General features: G+C 40.1%; 1 protein-coding gene across 2 annotated transcripts in view; it reads right to left on the bottom strand.

Annotated features, from left to right (window-relative positions):
• Positions 1-20354, bottom strand: part of MYO1D (myosin ID) — a 393551-nt gene that overhangs the window by 251921 nt on the left and 121276 nt on the right. For both annotated transcript variants that reach the window (XM_027861852.1, XM_027861853.1), the window contains exons 3-10: positions 15004-15097; positions 12203-12368; positions 10589-10642; positions 6442-6537; positions 5737-5853; positions 3884-4087; positions 1290-1435; positions 1095-1209 (exon numbers count right to left, since the gene is read on the bottom strand). In XM_027861852.1, the coding sequence (XP_027717653.1) occupies positions 1095-1209; positions 1290-1435; positions 3884-4087; positions 5737-5853; positions 6442-6537; positions 10589-10642; positions 12203-12368; positions 15004-15097 (992 nt within the window). The remainder of the gene's footprint in view (positions 1-1094; positions 1210-1289; positions 1436-3883; positions 4088-5736; positions 5854-6441; positions 6538-10588; positions 10643-12202; positions 12369-15003; positions 15098-20354) is intronic.

Raw genomic sequence — 20354 nt, forward strand, 5'->3', positions numbered from 1 at the left:
TATTTATTATTTATTTATTTATTACTTATTTATTATACCATATACAGGTTCCAAAACTCTTAGTGCCTTTTAAAGCTTAAGCTTAAGTTTATGGATGTGTGTGTACACACATATATACAAACACACACATGCATATGCATATATACAGACACAAACATACCTATACATATGTGTATATGTCTGTGTGTATGATATCCCAAAAGTTTTAGTGCAATTGTAAGCTTAAGCTTAATTTCTGCTTCATTTCTGCCCTTGGGCTGTTCTCCCTTCCTCAGGCAACCCCTTTCTCCCCTCCCTGCTTTTCTCCCCAACCCTAAGCCACGGGGCAGGAGCTTAGGTCAATTGAGCGCCCTGGAGATGAGGAAGGAACCTAGCAGAGACCATCACAAAGGAGAAGTGATGGGCAGCTAGGTGGCGCAGTGGATAGAGCGCTGGCCCTGAATTCAGGAGGACCTGAGTTCAAATCTGGCCTCAGACACATAACGCTTACTAGCTGTGTGACCTTGGGCAAGTTACTTAACCCCATTGCTAGAGCTAGCTAGAACAGGCTTACCAGAGCTGATTATTAAAAGTTCAGGGTGAGCATTCACACCTTGGAAATATAGCCAACCTACAAATCTGGGCTCGATTTATTGTTTTATCTATTTATCCTCTATGTGGATGCCAAACTTAAAACAGAAAGTTCATTACATCTCAGAATTTCTGCTCCCAAACTTAAGCGTACAACTGCACTAAGACTTTTGGGACACGGTGTGCGTGTATTTATTTGATAATACTGACAAAACAGAATTCCACTCTAATTAACCCGATAACAAACTATGTTTAGCTACCATAGCAGGGGTGACAATCAAAGAGCTAACTTATGTCTTCAGGCCCATGGCTACAGTTTTAAATTATATAATAACCAATAAGTCTCAAAATGGGGCACCGAACCCGCACCAATCAATGGAAAGGAAGGACGGCCTCACGAGCTGGGGCCCCCTTTGCGGGTGCGTTTCGGCCCTGATCTTTGGCGGGGTCCGTCTGTTTCTTGGGCGGGAATGACCGGACGGCCCCAGGTCAGCAGCTCGCATGTTTTCTGCGCCCTCACTCACGTGCTTCCAGGGAATCCCTTCCCGCTGGTACTCCTCCTGCTCTTGCTTCAGAACCAGCTGGATGAAGAGCTGCTGTAGCTTCTCGTTGCAGTAATTGATGCAGAACTGCTCAAAGCTGCGAGAGGGGGGCCACAAGTTAGCTTTCTCGGCACCAAAGCCCCGAATCCCAATCGACTCCCTCCTCGCTCGACTCACCTGTTATTGTCAAAGATCTCGAACCCGTAGATGTCCAAGACCCCGATGACCGTGTTCTTCCCGTGGATGTTGGTGTCATAGTTCTTCACCTCAATCACATCATTGAGGCGGGTGACGATCCAGCAGAAGAGACGCTCGTAGATCGCCTGGCAGGAAAAGAAAACTTGTCTACTTCTGGACAGTTGTCTTTCTGCATCGTAAAAGGCAGAACTAAACTCCAGTCACAGATCCCTTGCAGCTCAGTATATGTTTGAGTGTAAACGAGTGTGCACACTTTCAAAACCCTTCACAGTCTGGCCCCTGCTGACCTGCCCTGCCTTCTTACTGTTTTCTTCCCTCCACATTCTCTGTGTGCCTTCCTGCTGGTTCAAGTGACACATGATGCTCCACGTCCCTCACACTTGGAACGCCTTCCCTCTGAGAGGACTTCCCATTTACACTGTATCAATCTGTATTACGGAACTGCTTGTCATGCTTCTCTAAGGCAGGAAACTTGTTTTTGCCTTTCTTTGTAGCCACAGTGTTTAGCACATTGCCTAGCGCATAGTAGGCACTTAATAAATGCTTGATCACGTTTCAGCTATCTCAGACTCTTCATGACCCCATTTGGGGTTTTCTTGGCAAAGATACTGGAGCAGTTTGCCATTTCCTTCTCCAGCTCATTTTGTAGATGAGGAAACTGAGGCAAAGAGGGTTAAGTGACTTGCCCAGGGTCACACAGCTAGTAAGAGACTGAGGCCGGATTTGAACTCAGGTCCTCCTGACTCCAGGGCCAGTACGCTATACACTGCATCACCCAAACACACCCACATATAGATGAACTATACACGTGCATCCTAGTGCTCAAGTCTCACTCCTGACACATACTTGCCATGTGACCTTTGGCAAATCACTTAATCTTTCTGGTCCTCAGTTTCCTTATTTATGAAATAAGGTGTTGGGCTTGATGACCACTACGGTTCATTCGAGCTCTGAATCTATGATCTCCTGAACTCCCAGTAAGAAAGCTCCCTCCACCAATGCAGGTCATGGACTTGTCTACCATTTTTAGACTCAGAGAATTTCCTAGAGGTTAAGTGACTTGCCTAGGGTCATGACACAGCCAGAATGTGTCAGAGACAGAACTAGAATCCACGTCTTTGCGGTCTTGAGGCCAATTCTCTTTCCATTATGTCTGCCTGTTTGCCTCTCTTCTTGGGGAGGGCAAATTGGGGGAGGAGGACATGTGACTTAGGATTTGTTGAGACTAAAGAAAGAAGGGGGTATGGAAGCCAAGTTACTAAGTGATGATGAGTTGCAAAGGTCTTAACAAGGAGTTTAGGAGTGACATATAAGCCCCCACCAACAGCTCTGAAAAGGGCTAAAAGCCTCAATCAGTATGGAAAGCAGGAAAGGGACTGAAGGGCATGAAAAGGGTATATGTACCAGATTTCAAAAAAGGGAAAAGACCAGCATCTGAAAGCTGCAGGCCATTGAACTTGGCTTTGATTCCCAGGAAATTTCTAGAACAGACCCCCAAAAAGATGGCTCATAAACATCTAGAAAAAGCTATGCTAAGCACTGAATCAGATAACATGGCTGCTAGTTCTCCAAACTCCAGTTGGGTCTTTTCTCAGATGCTTTATAGCAGATAATATCGAAGATAACATTAATAAATGAGATTTTTCTTACAAAACTAAGTAGTGTAAGTAAAATTCTATTTTAACAAATTCCATAGGGAATAAAATTTAAAAAAATCTAGCAGAATTTTTGTTAAAAGTCCACAGCTACAATAGTTCCTTGGACCACAAGGAATTTGTCATCTGCCATTTGTGCATTTGGAATTTTTCTAAGTTGTCAGCCAGACTCTAGGATGGCAGAGGCTGTGTTTTAGCTACATGGTGTGTCTCCTTACTATTTAGCACAGTGTTCTGCACACAGTAGGGCCATATAAATGTTTCTTGAAAGTGAATGAATGGTTACAATTACATTCTTAATCTAAAGAAATTGAACCTTAATTTAAGAAACTTAATGGAGTTCTTTAAATAAGAGAAAGAGGAAATAAGATAACATGCTTTCAAGTATACTTCTTCCTTCCAAGTTCCTGAACTTTTTTAGGAGCTACATTGTGGGTTTCCTTTCCTTTTTTTTTTTTTAGGTGACATGTTTGTTTTTGGTAGGGAGCGACATATATTTAAAGTAGGGAAGAGTAATGGGATCTAAAGGGTAATTGCTGATTTGGGGTTTAGCTCTCCTCTCTCTTTCTACAGTCTTAATGAATAAGGAAATACTTCTTTTATAAAGAAGCAATGTTATAAAGAAGCAATGTTACAGAGCTAGAGAAAGCAACTGATTTGCTCAATTGCTCAATGTGGAGAATAAATTCTCATCTTATTGGCAACGCATTGTTACTATAAAGGCATCTGTGGTCACATGAAAATGGTGGACTTACACGGAATCTTTATCACTACAGTGGAATTTTCCCAACACAAGGGAGTCAGAAAAGTAAAAGCACAATCTGCAGGATACCTGAATCACTTCCAGAGAATAACTCACTGATGGTATCTAACTAAGGTCAACACTAATGAGGTCCATGGAAAGGCAGCTGGAATTACCTTTGCAAAGGCATCTCGGCCATAGCTGGCTTCCTGTTCAGTGTGCTGCTTGTCAATGATATCGCGTCCTGTTGCCACCGTCCGGTAAAGCAGGGCTTTCTCAACCAAATCAGACTTAGTGGAGAGCAATTCTGCGATGATGGATACAACTTTGCCATTTTCAATCAGAGTTACATCACCATCCATTATAAATTTTAAATTCCCCTAGGGAAGAACAGTATGTACGATACCTTAAAAGAAACAAGTGGCATTGTTTTGGGAATCAATTTGTCACTGTAAATTTTAAGCTGAGTCACTTCTCTTACGGTATGTGTTTGTCCAGATATTTTTGTTCAGTCATTTTGCAGTCGTATCTGATTTTCCATGACCCCATTTGGGGTTTTCTTGGCAAAGATACTGGAGTGGTTTGCCATTTCCTTCTCCAGCTCATTTTACAGATGAGGAAATTGAGGCAAACAGGGTGAAGTCACTTGCCCTGGGTCACACAACAGCTAATAAGTGTCCAAGGCCAGATTTGAACTCAGGAAGTTGAGTCTTCCTAACTGCAGGCCCAGCACTCTGAGCACTATGGCGCCTCCCTAGCTGCCTTGTCTAGATATAGGACAGCCCTTACATACAAAAATATGTTCCACTACCCTGTTTGAATTCAGATTTTCCTGACTCCAGGCCCACTGAATCACTAGGTGGCCCCTGGGAGTTCAAACATTGCCTCAGACACTTACCAGCTGTGTGACCCTCGGCAAGTCATTTAAACTCTGTTTGCCTTAATCCACTGGTGAAGGAAATAGCAAACCACTCTAATGTCTTTGCCAAGAAAAGCCCATGGACAGCACTACCCTGCTATGATCCATGGGGTCATGAAGGGTCAGATACAACTGAACAACTACCTTATTTTCCTTCCCTGTCATCACATTGTAGTTTTTAGTCTGGCCACTAGATGGCAGGAAGAATCAGGCATTGAGAACAAACCAACCAGTGATGGGAGGTAAGAAAATAGGAAATAGTGAAAGCAGGGATGGCACGCTCAGACACTGGGCACAGGAAGGAAGTTGGGGGCTTGGAGAAAGGCAGAAGAGGACTGATGCCTGATGAGGTTTCTCATTTGCAATGCAACATTGTGTGTGATTGAACTCTTTAATCAACTAAAGATATATGACAGAATAAAAGTTTTACTGATGCCAAACACAGCCATAATGAAGATGTGGCCACCTATCTATCACCTTAAAAAGTGGCATAGCTACAAAGGGGTAGGTACATCCAACTTGGGAAGCATATGACTACATCGAAAGGCTTTGCTGCAAATAAGACTGTGTTTTGCACTTAGAAAATGAGAAATAAAGACAAAGTATGTGAATTGTCATTACATAACAACAATGTGGGGAATAAAGAATTCATAATTTTATGTTATCCGAAAAGAACTGCCCAAAGTCATGAGGAAAGAGATGGCACCTAAACAGAACTTTTCATCTACTCAAGTTTTTGGTGGTTGATACTTGAAACCCCCCCCCAAAAAAACCAAAAAATCACTTACATCTTTCTCATTCTCATCTTCCTCAGAATTAATATAGTATAAAATTATGCAAGTTTCAGCTGGAAATTACCCAATTTTTAAAGAGGCTAAAATCATGACTTCTAATCTACAGAGCTGGAGAAATGCCAAAGTTACAGTATAAATTTCATTGTGGAAATTTTAATAGAAACATCATGGCTGTGGAGAAGACAACAGGCACTCTTGATTCTTCAAAAATCTGAGATTTTTCCAAATCAAATTACTTAGGAGAACTACCCAATAGAGCCAAAACCTCCTGACATATCGCATTGCGGGCACACGTTGGGGGGAGCGTTCTACTCACCAAATGGAGAATGGTAGCCAGAATTTTATAAACGGTTTGAATCTCCTCCGGCTTGAAGCCAATCACCTTCATGGCATCTGCCACTCCTTTGAAATCTGCAGCATCATTGATGGAGGACTAAGAACAAACCCCAAGGCACAAGTCAGGCAGGTTTGTAATTCAAGGATGCGAACACCCTGGATCTGAACCTGAATCCAAAAGTGCCCCCACGCCTTAGCCCTGTGAGGCAAATGATGACACAGGCAGGTTTCTACCTCAATCAAAATGACATGATTAGAGTGGAGAGAGCCCTGAGAAAATCAGGTGATGTGAGGGATGAAAAGGAATAGGAGTTAACTTGAAGAGGAGAAGGCTGCAGGTTGGCTTAATTTAAGTGCAGGCTTTTAAAAAGCCAATGTGGAACAGAGCAGTTGTCTCCATTGTCTTTATAAAACAGAAGAGGACATGTGCTTAATATAAGAGATGTTTCAGGTAGGCAAAGAAAGAACACATTGATTAACTTAGTGATCAAACACTGTAATAAACTAAGAAAAAAGTTATGGTATCTCTCTCCATGGAGGTTTTAAAAAGAGGATAGGCAACCATTTCTCTTGGATGGTTTACACATTTATCTGCCTGAAGTCAGGGGGTTGGACCAAAGAGCACTGTGAGGTCCCTTTTGACTCAGTTTCTCTTCTAGACCAATCTCCATCAGTTAAACCTCACCTTTAGCTGAGCTCCTCCACGGATGTAGTTGTATGACGAGAGACCCTTCTGGAGATGTAGAGAGCGCAGCAACTGCTCAGAACTCCCTTGAAGCAACTGACAAAGATTGAAATGTGAATGAATATCAAGAGCTAAAATGAAACTGGAGACAGGCAGTTCACTGGTTTGGTGCTTTTTTATTTGCAGTCATTTCCTGGGCTTCATGCACTCTAGATAATACAGGCAACTTTGCAACTCTGCCCTGGGGCAGGGCTGCCTTGACTGGCAGTCTGGATTCACCTAAATCACTCTATTCAGCTGGCCCCGGACCACCTTTCACATCCCTTCCAGTGATCGCCCTGGACATCCTGTCTGCCCTTCTGCTAACCCCCTTCTCCCCACATGGCACAACCCCTTGTAGATCAGACCTCTATCATGACTTCCTCCCTAGGGGAATGAAAGTTTTCACTTTTGGAGCACCACACTGTCGACTGGTGAGTGAGATAATCCAAACTCGTCTAACCCAATATGTCTAGCTACTTTAGACATCTCATCTAGCCCTCCACCCCAGACATCTTACCATTTACCCCGGGGGCCTTATCTGGAATACTCTCTTCTTGTCTCTCATCCTTACTTTCTACCTTTCCTCTGGGAAAAGGAATCTGATCAGTCAGTCAACAAGCATTTATTAAGCACTTATTATGGCCCAAGCACTGTGCTAAATGCTAAGGATGTGAAAAAAAAAAGATAAAACATGATCCCTGCCCTCAGGGAGCTCCCATTCAAACAGGTCCTACCACTGGCAGGACTGCTACAGGAAACAGCATGGTGGGCAATCAACTCTCTCACGGCTCTACTCACATTCCTGGCCACCACTCCCTTTTGTGCGGTTTCTCTCATTTCGGTATGCAAACACCTTGTGGGCAGGTATTGCCCCCTTTTGTATTTATATATCCTTGTAGCCTAAGCCAGTTCCTGGCCTATAGAAGGCAATTAATATTGTTTTTCCCTCATTCCTTCACTCCTCCTGCTTTTAGAGTACGAAAAATTTTCCTCTCGGAGACAAATGGCTTCATTGTCTTTCATTATGGAGAAAATGATTCAACCATGGTGTAAATAACTTTAAGGAGAATCAGGTCATCTTACTCCAAGACTACTCCTGACTTCTAATGCTGCTCTTTGGAAGCAGATTAGATCCCCTGCAGTATTCTCATTTTCCAGGTAGCAGGTGCTTTGGGATTGAAGTCCTTCTTTCACTAGCCATGGAAATAAAGGCATCAGAAGGCCAAGTCACACGCTGAATGATACTCAAAAGAAAAAACTTCCCTCTCCCAACTCCACCATTTTACATGGCCAAGAGCTCATGTGCCAAGGAGTTAAGCAGTCCTCACCTGAGTCATTTATGAAAAACACCAAGGAAAGATAAGGCTCTCTGGATTACAAGGTCATGGATATTAGCCTAAAACCATAAAAACATCAACAACCAAAAAAATAAAAAAAAACCCAGCCCAAACCAAAGACATTAAAAACAAAGGCGACTTTCAACAAAAGCCCAAATGAAACACAGATAATCCACAATGTACAGAGAAGATACAGCCTCGAAAATCTTTAAAACTAAATTCTGCATATTGTACTTGGCGCATAATAAGCACCTGTCTGTATGCCCACTGAGATGTGAGTGTTAGGGAAGGCTATGCGAGGGATGCTGAGAGGCCATGGGGTCTAATAGAGAGAGAGCATAAGACTTGAAGTCGGTCACATCTCAAGTTGAAATCTCAGTTCTGATAGTATTTCAGTTGTATAATGATGGGCAAGTCACTGGACCTCTCGGAACCTCTGTTTCTTCATCCGTAAAATGGGGACAGTAGCTCACATTCACAGAGCGCTTTAAGGCTTGCAAAGTAGTTTACACACCTTATCTTATTTGAGCCTCACAACAACCCTGTGATGTGGATGAGGAAACTGAAGCTCAGGGAAGTGAAGGGACTAGCCCAAGTTCACACAGCTAGTAAATGTCAAAGGCTGGATTTGATCTCATCTTTCTGACTCCAAGTCTAGCATTTTATCCACTGTGTCACCTCTGCTGTCCACCACAAATGCTTCTAAATAGAGTGTGGTGGTTGTTTTTTGTCCAACCATTACATAAGAATTGCCCCCCAAAATAGATGAGATTGGCCTGGGCGGGGCTCGGCGGAGGGTGGGGATTTGACTCACAATTTAAAAATGAGCTTAAGGAAGGTGACAAGCAGTCAAAGTCTACTGGAGGCCAATGGCCCCGAAGTTCTCCGGCGTATTGCCTGCAGACTTCCTCTACTATGACCGGTAACTTCTCCACCCCGGAAGCTCACTCTACTCCTGAACTTCCCATACCGGAAGCATCTCCTCCATCCCCGCCCTTTGAGTGGCTGGTTCCTCCTAGAAACTCCATGAGAAGGAAGACACCCAGGCCGCCATCTCCTCATTCCTCTGCAGATCTTCTCTACCACGCTTTTGGGTCAAGCACCTCCACCTCTCTCCCTCCAGACACTATTCAGTTCCCTTTTATGTGTTGTCTTCCCTATTAGAATGTAAGCTCCTTGAGGGCAGGGCCTGTCTTTCTGCTTGAATTTGCATTCGCAGTGCTTAGCCCCTGCCTGGCACACAGAAAGTGCTTAATAAATGACTGGTGACTTGACTTGATTATACAGCTGATTTTTTAAATAGTCATTCCAAATATTTTATAATGCGTTGTTACAGGCAGCCCCCTGCCTCTACAAAGGCTGCCTTGCTTTAAAAAAGGAGCTAAACATATAAACAAAAATATACATATATATAAATATATATACACACATACATACATATATATACACATATAGGTATGTATACACACAATACATATACGTGTACACACATACACATATATACATAGACATATGTCTATGTATATGAGTGGGGGATGGGAAGAGGCGGCAGTGCCCCTTAATACTATCAACTGCACCTACCACAGAGGGCTGTAGTGACAACCGAATGAAATACAAAGTGTCCCTCTCAATCAAAGGGACCTAAGTACCACATAACTGTCAGCTGCCATTGTTATTGTTATTGGAGCTGGCAGGTGGCACAATGGATAGAGGCCTAGGGCCTGGAGTCGGGGAGACCTGAGTTAAACTCTGAACTCAGACACTTCCAAGCTGTGTGACCCTGGGCAAACCACTTAACCTCTGTCTGCCTCAGTTTCCTCATCTGTAAAATGGGGATGACAATAGCACCTACGTCCCAGGGTTATTGCGACAATCAAGTGAAATATTAATTATGAAGTGCTTAGCATATGACTGGCACATAGTAACTGCTGTATAAATGTTAGATATTATTATTGCCATTATTGTTGTTGTTCTTAGAAAGAAAAAAATTATATTGTTCCTTAAACAAAAAACTTTTATTTTTCCTCTGCAGGAAGTCTTTCCAGCCCTTCTTAGCTGCTAATGCCTTTCCCTTTCAGATTTTTTCATCTACCCGATACATATCTTCTATGTCTCCTTCATTAGAATGTATACTCCTTGAGAACAGGGGCTGGTTTGACATCTGTATTTTATTTGTGTCCTTGGCACTCAGCACAGTGCCTGGCACATAGTAGGTACTTAAAAATACTTAAAACACTTCTCTAATGATAAGATGTACATATGATTTTTAAAAATATTTAATATTTAAATATTATTTCATATTTTTACATAGACAGGTCATACGCATGAGAACATCTCTGTAACGACTAGGTTTTTACTAATGTAATTGCCATTTTTAGACACTTCAATTACTGTGACTGCTGCCTTTCAAATAGCAGCAGCAAAAGCCATTTTATGAACTGTAAATTTAAATATGCTAAATTTGCTGTTTTATAAATTCTCTAATAACAAAATTCTTGAGTTTCCAGGAAACATAGACTCCGTAAGCCCTTTATTTTGTACTGGAAATCATTGGTTTTACCCTTCACGTCTTTAAATTTCATTGGTTACACTACCCATGGCAATGAGATATGGTATGTTTATTCAAGTGAAGCAATGCCTCCGGTTAAATAACTCATAAGATTACCTAATAAAACCCCGCCTCAGTCCGGAGGAAGCAGGAAAGAACATATTTTTTCTTGCATAACAAAATAAACAATTACCTATTTGTTCAACAAGGAAAAACTAACCTGGTAGAAGGAATGAAAGCTTCTTTCTCCCGGCTGCTGCACAATCACTCGAGACTAAGAAAAACACACACATTCTCAGATATATCAAAATGATGATTTTCTGAGTGTCAACCTCTAGTAGTACAGGGGATTAAAAAAGTTTTTTTTTGCTCTGAGAATCCTATTGGTATTACTGCCAAATCCCCACAAGGCTTTCTTGTGTAATATCCATTTGGGATTTCATCCTTCCTCAGGATAAGTAGTAATCTGATCAATTTCTCACTCCTTAAGGTAGGGGACCCTAAACTTTAGGGGATGCAAAACTACTGTGTTCCTAACCCAAAGTCTTAAGATTGCCTTAGGAAATGGGATAAGAAGGGTGTGAAAAAAGATCTTATCCTTAAAAGTCAAGAGAAGGGCATAGCCAAAAGGTAAGAATACCACATGCTCATTCCTACACCCTATTTTTCAAGTAACAGAAGTCACTGGCCTAGAATCAAGTCATTATCAACACATGATCAGAATGGATCAAAATGAAAAAAATATATACTAAAGAAATGAGCCCCAGAATACGGCTTTAGGCGACTGCATCTTCAGAAGGATTTCCTACTTTTAATGTACATAGAAGGCCAATTGAAGAACCTAGAAAACCCTTTGGAAAATACGTTGATAATACTCAGCCTTTTATGTTCTTCTCAAGGGATTCTGATAATGCAGCTGTACCCCATCTGGCAGAGATTCAGTCTAGAGAAAATAGTGATTACGCTACTACGGAGTGAAGTAGGAACCTACTAAGGGAATGTGCTGGGGTATCATTTTCCACCTCAATCTCAAAGAAGACATCAGCAATGCTAGCACCTTACCTTCCTACTCCTTGTCACTCTCTTTCAGAGCATAATTCAACACAGTGAGATAGGTCTATAAAAAGTTATTTGATCTATAAAATCAGAGCATTAGAGTATATGATTTTCAGGCTCTATGATATCTTTTTTCTTGTCAATCAAGACTGATTTAGCTATGGTGGCTGACAATTTCCCCCAAAAGAGGCTCTGCATAGTCTTTTGTAAATTTGGCCTTACAGTCACATGAATGAAGCAGGATAAAACATATTCTCAGTTTTTACTAAATACAAAACAGTGAATGTGAGGACTAAGATTTTTTTTTTCAATAAGTATCGCAAACAATAGTGAGTAAATGGAAAGCAGGCAAACGAAATAATATGGCTCCAAAAAAATTAAATAAAAACATGGTAAATGGTGGTTTGCAATCATTAAAAAGATTATGACATTATTGCAAAAAACCTCTCAATTTGATCACTTGCACCTTACCCAAAATGCAGGCCACAAGTCTGAAAGCATGAAGAATAAGCGGAAAAGAGAAATTTTATCTGTCACATATAGCATCTTCAAAATTGATATTGCACAACAAAAAGCTCATTTTAAGAAATACAGGAAAAAAAGTCTTCTGCCATGAAGGAAAGCATTAACTCGAGGGAAGGAAAGGAAGGAAAAGAGGATAGGATAAGAAACTACTTTTAAGCAGCAAAAGAAATGTATTATGTTGGGAAGATGACATTAAGGGAGATTAAACATGAATTTGACGTAATATTGCGGTCGGAAATTAGGTACATTTTACCTTCTCCAGTAGGTAATTATTGATGTGTCCTCCTATAGGATCCCCTTTGAAATCAAAGTTGATGTCCATATACTTTCCAAACCTACTGGAGTTGTCATTACGGTTAGTTTTGGCATTTCCAAAGGCCTCCAGTACACAGTTAGATTTCAACAACATGTTCTTCACCCTTTAGTACAGAGGAGTGAAAGGATATAGAAACAGGTTCAGAAATGCATTTGTAAAAAACCCAAACACTCTGCTTCTTAAAAAGATGTTGTTGTTTAGTCATTTCAATCACGTCTGACTCTTTGTAACCCCATTTGGGGTTTTCTTGGCAAAGATACTGGAGCAGTTTTTCATTTCCTTCTCCAGCTCATTTTACAGATGAGGAAACTGAAGCAAACAAGGTTAAGTGACTTGCCCAGGATCACACAGCTATTAGATGTCTGAGGCCAGATCTGAACTCAGGAAGAAGAATCTTCCTGACTCCTGGACTGGCATTCTATTTACTGACCCACATTACTGCCTTAAAAAGATATATTTAATATAATAGCCTAGCAAAGAAGTGATTCAGTGTCAGTCATACCAAAATGTGTGTATCTCTGGTGTTAATTAAATGTGCTGACTCCCAATTTTGTATTAATTCTCCTCCTCCAAATAAAATTCTTCCTCAAAGGACAAAAATTTGCTACTGTTAGGGATATTCAAAAGAACATACTGAAATCTACAGAAGCAATTCCAAAAAGGAAATTCTGAAAATATTCTGAGTCTTTGCAGAATGTAGGAATGTCTTTGGCCTCCCAAGATGGCTACTTGGAAAGGAACACTCAAATGGAAATTTTCATTCTGGTATATTTACTCCCCTAAAATGAGTGACCTTCTTCCAATGAAGTCTTCTGCTGGTGACGCCCATAAGGGACAGAAGAGAGCCTGGGATCTCAAAGACTATACTAACACAGCTCAGACTCCATCAGCTCCTTCTAAGCAGAAAAAGTTTTGAGTTTTCTAGCAACAGACTGTATGTTTGTCATCTCAGGAGCAGCCAAGCTAAGTTTTGAGAAACTCATTACAAGTTGTCAGTGTAGCAGAGTGGATAGAGAGAGGTCCTTGAAGCCAAGAAGACCTGGATTCATTTGCTTCTGACATATACTGGTTGAGAGATCTTGGAAAAGTCATTTAATCTCTAAATGTTCTAAGCCAGAAGTGTTGTGTGACTCAACCAGATTTAAATGTAATTGGGAAATGCTTACCAAAACAAATAAAAATACAAGATAGATAATGTTCATTTGTGGTTTTTTTTAAGTTAACATGGGGCCCACAGAGTTCATTTCTACTTGAGTTTGATGCCAATGCTCTAGGCCAGGGCTTCTTAAACTTTTTCCACTCCTAACCCCTTTTCACATTTTGGTAGCATTTGTTGCCACTATGTGGCCTGAGGGTATTGATGTGTGCATGCTTTGTGTTCAGAACCAAGACTGCAGTGAAGTTGTGCAATGCAACACAGACAAGCACTGCCAGAAACACCTCAGATTCATTATGCACCTGATTTTTAATTAATTTTAGGTCGTTATGCATTCAGAAACTTTGTACTGTTGCCAAATTTTTCACAACCCCATATGTGGTTGGGACCCACAGTTTAAGAAGTGCTGCTCTAGGCAACTCTCTATTGACCTGCATCAGAAGGCTGATTTTCCTCACTTAGGAGTTCCCTTTACCAATGGAATCAAAAGTGTAGTTCCTGTTCCACCACAATTCTGGCCACTCAGTGATGCCTTTTTTTTTTTTTTAACCTGAGGCATGCACGAAGACCATTAATAAGATGCGGAGGAGATACATCTACTCTGGAGATTGAAGGAATATTCTTACCAATAAAATCACAGACTCTTTTAATATTGATGTTGTCACATAACTTTATAGGCATATTTCATGTGCTGGCATGAGGACAGTCACTATGTCCTTTTTTTATAACGTACTTGGTCTTTTATGCCTACATGATGTGAATAGGGCAAAAATCTTGGGTTGCACTCTAGTCAGACCTCACACTGGGACTTCTCAGCCTTGTTTTAGCCCATCATCACAGATGGCCACCCTAATTGGGTTAGGATTTATATGTCTGCCTGCAAAAATCAATCAGCCTCTAAAAGAAAAATGGCTCTGTGAATGCTGCATTAATGGTGGGAGGGAAGGTACCAAATGATTCCTAATCAAGACTGGGTACAGAAGAGTTTTTGGGAGCTAGCATTTACATATTAGAAGCTCAAAACCTCCATTTGTTTCAAATAAACTTTTCTGTGGAGTGCTTACTAGCAAGAGCCGATACTTTATAGAGAGAATTGTCTGGGTTAAAAAATGCTTTCCATCCACTTGAACTTCACTGTGCCCTGGGAAGTATTTAGCAACAAAAAGAGCCAGTATTTACGTAGCACTTTAAGGTTAGCAAAGTGCTCCACAAACATGATCTCATTTTAGTACAGATAGCAGGAATAGATATTATTATCCGAACTTTGCAGATGAGGAAACAGAAGCACAGACAGGTTGAGCAACTGAATTCAGAACCCAGAGTTAAATAACAGACCAAAGATTTGAATCCGAGACTTAAGCTCCAAACCCAGAGCTCTTTCCAAATACCAGAGCTGCCTCTTTACTTAGAGAAATAGCTAAGTATTTGAAACACAGTAACAGGAGACACCACCCAGTAAGACGGAAGTGGCTTGGTTATCAACAGGTATTTATTGAATGACTGAACAGAATTTAAAGATGTAAGCTTAGGCAAAAAATGTAGGCATAGAATTGCTTGGATAACATGCAAAATATACCCTTACCTCTCAACCTCTGCTCTCTGGCTGGGATTGGTAATGGCAGCAATATACTGCATTATATATTTACTGGCTTCAGTTTTCCCAGCACCACTTTCACCTAAAATAAACCCATAAACATGAATTATACAGTACATAATCATTGAAGCTCAAAGCAACAACTAAAATAATATATATTTTTTTAAAACCACATCATCTAACATTATCATTGGTCACTTAACATGACTCTCCTTCTCACTCACACTTGGATGGGCTTTGAAATATTTTACTCCTTTGATATGATATTTGATTTCCTACAGTTTTAGAAAGAGTAAGTCACTGCAAAAGGAAAAAATAATACAAGATTAAGATTTATAGGATTTTTTTTGAATTCGAGAAATAAAAGGTCTGAAATATATTCTAAGTTTGAAAGATGAATAACTCTCAGGATTGACTGCTAATCAGGTGAAATAGAAACATTTTAAGAATTGAAAAGCTGTTCATTGTTAAGATCACTGACTTACAATAGAATTTTAAAGACCCTGGTTGTTTAAAAAAAGGGAGAAAATGTGATTCTTTCAGTCAATAAAGGGGAAAATTACATTAAGTGGCTTCAGTAAAGAAAGAATTGGAATATTAGGGAGTTACAATTAGGAGTGTATAATACAAAAAAATAATGAATTAGGAATCATAAGATGTGGGATCTGATCTGGGCACACACACTGACTGACCTTACCAAGCTGTTAGCATGACCTTGGGGGAAATCACACATTCTTTCTAAGCTTCAGTTTCCTCATCTGTAAAATCAGGATAATAACTACCCTACCTTCTTTCCATGGTTGTCATGACAACCAAATGAGATAACAGATGTGAAACTACTTTTAAAAGCATGAAATGCTCCATCGATATATGGTGTTAGTGCTAGTGAAGGCGACTTTCAGTTTGTAGGAGATTTGGTCTAGGTATCCTATGAATACAGAAATCCCAGAGTGTTGTGCTGTACACAAAGGAACAATTGTTTCATAAAATGCTATAGCTACCTACTTTTTACTCAATGCTCCCCTTTTCAATATATATAATATAATATAATATAATAATATACATATATATTTCAATTCTTCAATTACATCTGTGGACCAAGTCTCTAGTAAATGATAACCTCCCCCCCTTTTTTTTTAAACACCATGTAGTTTCAGAATAGGGGCATTCCCTGCTTGATGATGTAACTATAGGCAAAAACACATTGTCAGGTGAAAAGATGTGATAGGAAGCAAATTATAAGAACCAAATTATAAAACGGTAACCAGTTAAACAATACTACACTGGGATATTGCAGCTTTATGGTAGGAGTTGGTTATAATCTTGTTGTTCGCCTTTCATTTTTGAAGAGGACCAATGACATCACGGTTGATGTTTTGACTTGCTCATGAATTAAGATTTAAGTAAGGCAGAGTTGTAACTGGAAGACTGTCTTAGTGTCAGTGATCTTAACAATGAACAGCTTTTCAATTCTTAAAATGTTTCTATTTCACCTGATTACAGTCAACACAACAGTGGCAGGACAAAAGTCAAGATGACTGATGATGACCTAGGATGCAGTGGATGACCTTGGTATCTTTGATACCTGACCAAGCTCTAAACACTCCTCAGAGTCTGTTTTAGCCACTTCTATGACCACTGGAACACACTTTTCTCCTCTGCCCACTCTGCCAGGGTAAATCTACACATGCTTGGAGTAGACATCTCCCTAACTCAGCAAGAGGTCTGAGGACTGTTGGTTGCCCTTAACCTGATTTATCTCATCTGCCTAGATGTTTTCAACAGGGTGTGGCTGCTGCGCATGCTACAACTTCTTGGAGCCACACACAGGTAAGAGGTGGGTGAAAGGTGGACATCAAAGGTGTCCTGAAAAGGGCTCGGCAAGCCCTAACACCAGAGGAGCTAGTCGTCCCGGATACCTCCCTATTTATCAAAATTATAATATACTGATGATATTATTGCCAATTGCCGTTTGTCACGGAAGCCTAATGGGCACATGTTTATACATTGCTAGCCAGTACATCTCTACTCCCTACAGTGGGAAGGCCAATAACTTCCCATCTTAGCTTGTCCCTCTGAAACAGGGAAACATCCTTTACTCACAAGAAAGGGAGTGAGCTCCATTGCCACAATTGTTGGAAATTTCTAATGGCAAATTCTAGAATAAGAAGGGTTTTCTGTATGTGGATTTGAATATAAAGGTAAGGAAGCCTTAAACACAATGAAGGCATGAGGAGTAGGAAGACACCAGTAAACTATTAGGGAGGCTGGGGAAGATTTTAGTTTAAAAGAAAAATGCATTCTCCTATTAGTTCTAATTCTGCTGTACAACATGACTAATGCAAAAATATGTTTAATAGGAATGTATTATTGCACGCCATCTTGGGGAGGAAGGTGGGAAGGGAGGGAGAGAAAATTTAAAACTCAAAAGCTTATGGAAGTGAATGTGGAAAATTAAAAATAAATTAATAGAAAAAAAGAAAAGAAAAATGCATACTTATATAACTCTACCTCAATGTGACCATTTCTTGACTCCCCTTATCACATATATGAAACTGATTATTTTTATTTTTATTGTTTTTACTTGTTGATAGATGGAAGGTAGAAGATCAAAGGTTAGGAGAAGAGAGGAAGAAAGAGAGTAGGATAGGAATGACAAGATGGGCAAGTCCCATTAAGACAGTCTTCCAGGTTTTGTTGGGAAAATCCTTTTTAAATTACTTGCATTATACAAGTTATCTTAGAAAGTGGCCTAGGACCAAGACAGATTGTCTTGGGGCATTTATCTGGACACAATATATGACAGACTATAGATTTATCAAACTGCTCCCATCAAAATCTTAAACTGGAATAGAGTAGTTTACAAGTGGTTCACAGAGTTAAGAACTTTGCCTATGGCTTAGAGCTTGGGATATTGGGTCCTGAGGAAGGGCATCCTTTTTTAACTCAATTGTTTTGTATCAAGAGAATGTGGGATAAATAAAACAAAATGAGAAACTATTCAACTCACTGAACCAGTGTTTTATAAGTCCCAAAACATCAACTATTCACAGAAGGAGCCTGTATTTAATGAGAGCTGCTGTGAAAACTGGAAAACATCTGGCAGAAATTAGATTTAGACAAGTACCTTCCAACATATACCTCAATAAACTGAAAATGGATATTCAATCTGAATATAAAAAAGTCACATCACAGGAAAAAAATGAGAAGGAAAGTAGATCAGGTACCTTTTGTAACTGTAGCTGAGAAAAGAACTTTTAACCAACCAAGGGTTGAAGATTACACAAGATAAAATCAAGGCTATGGAATAGAGTGGTGGATCAGTGGAATAGATTAGGTACACAAAACACAACAGTCAATGACTATAGTAATCTACTATTTGATAAATCCAAAGACTCCAGCTTCTGGGATAAGAACTCACTATTTAACAAAAACTGCTGGGAAAACTAGAAAATAGTATGGCGGAAACTAGGCATTGATCAACATCTTACACCCTACACCAAGATAAAGTCCAAATAGGTACATGGTTTAGATGTAAAGACTGATACTATAAACAAACTAGGAGAGCAAGGAATAGTTTACCTGTCAGATCTATGGAGAAGGGAAGAATTTATGACCAAACAAGAGATAGAGAACATTATGAAATGCAAAATGGATGATTTTGATGACATTAAATTGAAAAGTTTTTGCACGAACAAAGACAATGCAACCAAGATTAGAAGGGAAGCAGAAAGCTAGGAAGCAATTTTTACAACAAATGTCTCTGACAAAGGCCTCATTTCTAAAATATATAGAGAACTGAGTCAAATTTATAAGAATACAAGTCATTTCCCAATTGATAAATGGTCAAAGGATAACAATAAGCAGTTTTCAGAAGAAGAAATTAAAGCTATCTATAGTTACATGGAAAAAATGCTCTAAATCACTATTGATTAGAGAAATGCACATCAAAACAACTCTGAGGTATAACATCACACCTATCAGATTGGCTAATATGACAAACAGGAAAATGATAAATGTTGTTGAAGATGTGGGAAAATTGGAACACTAATGCATTATTGGTGCACTTGTGAACTGATTCAAACCATTCTGGAGAGCAATTTGGAACTATGCCCAAGGGGCTATAAAATTGTGCATACCCTTTGACCCGGCAATACCACTTCTAGATCTATATTCCAAAGAGATCATAAAAATGGGGAAGGGACCCATCTATACAAAATATTTAAAGCAGCTCTTGCTGTGGTGGTCAAGAATTGGAAATTGAGGGGATGTCCATCAATTTGAGAATGACTGAACAAGTTGTGGTATATGAATGTAAAGGAATACAATTGTGCTATAAGAAATGACGAGCAGGCGGAATTCAGAAAAACCTGGAAAGACTTATATGAACTGATGATGAGTGAAATGAGCAGAACCAGGAGAACATTGTACACAGTAACAGCCATATCTGGGCCATCTCCAGTCGTCCTGATAAATATCTAGCCACTGGACCCCGAAGGCTCTGGAGGAGAAATTGAGGCTGGTGACCTTGCACAGCCCTCCCTCACTCAAATCAAAGTCAATTGCAAGTCATGTCATCATCTCCCTGATGTCATGGTCCTCTTCTAGAACAAAAGACAAACACAAACTGTGAGTAGTCCCAGCTGCCTGAATAGGGACCCAGCTGGCCAGTTCCAGTTGGGTAACTCAGCTCATTGTCCCTTCTCCCTTCTTCTCTTATCTGAGGGTGTTATGCCCAAAGGAAGGTAAATTTTGATGCTAAAAGTTGCCTATTTAACGTGGGGTTTACTGGCTAGATTTCTCTCTCAAAGACCAAGTCTTAAACCCAATTCATTCTGGAGCTCATAGGTTCCTGCCTAAGCATCACTTAATGGTTATTTTTTGGGCCCTCCTTGCTCAGAGTGAATATAAATAGTAACTGTTTCTCTTTTGGCCAGAAATCCTGAGGGTCTTCCCCTCTCAGTTTGATTTTTTTTTTAATTAAAAGGGCCATCCCTAGACTCACTTCTTAAAGGGGCCTATTCACTGGATGGGCGTTACCTCACTCAAAGAGAGAACCTGTAAAGACCTTAGCTTAAAAGGGCTCCGGTCTCCCATTGCATCCTGGGCCATCTCCAGTCATCCTGATATATATATTTGACCACTGGACCCTGATGGCTCTGGAGGAGAAAGTGAGGTTGGTGACCTTGCACAGTCCTCCCTCACTCAAATCAAAGTCAATTGCAAGTCACGTCATCATCTCCCTGATGTCATGGTCTTCTTTGAGAATGAAGGACAAACACAAACAAGACAGCCATATTGTGCAATGACTGACTTTGATAGATTTAGCTCTTCTCAAC

Source organism: Vombatus ursinus, unplaced genomic scaffold (genome assembly GCF_900497805.2).
Source record: "Vombatus ursinus unplaced genomic scaffold, bare-nosed wombat genome assembly UNPS02014768.1, whole genome shotgun sequence".
Lineage (NCBI taxonomy): Eukaryota > Metazoa > Chordata > Mammalia > Diprotodontia > Vombatidae > Vombatus > Vombatus ursinus.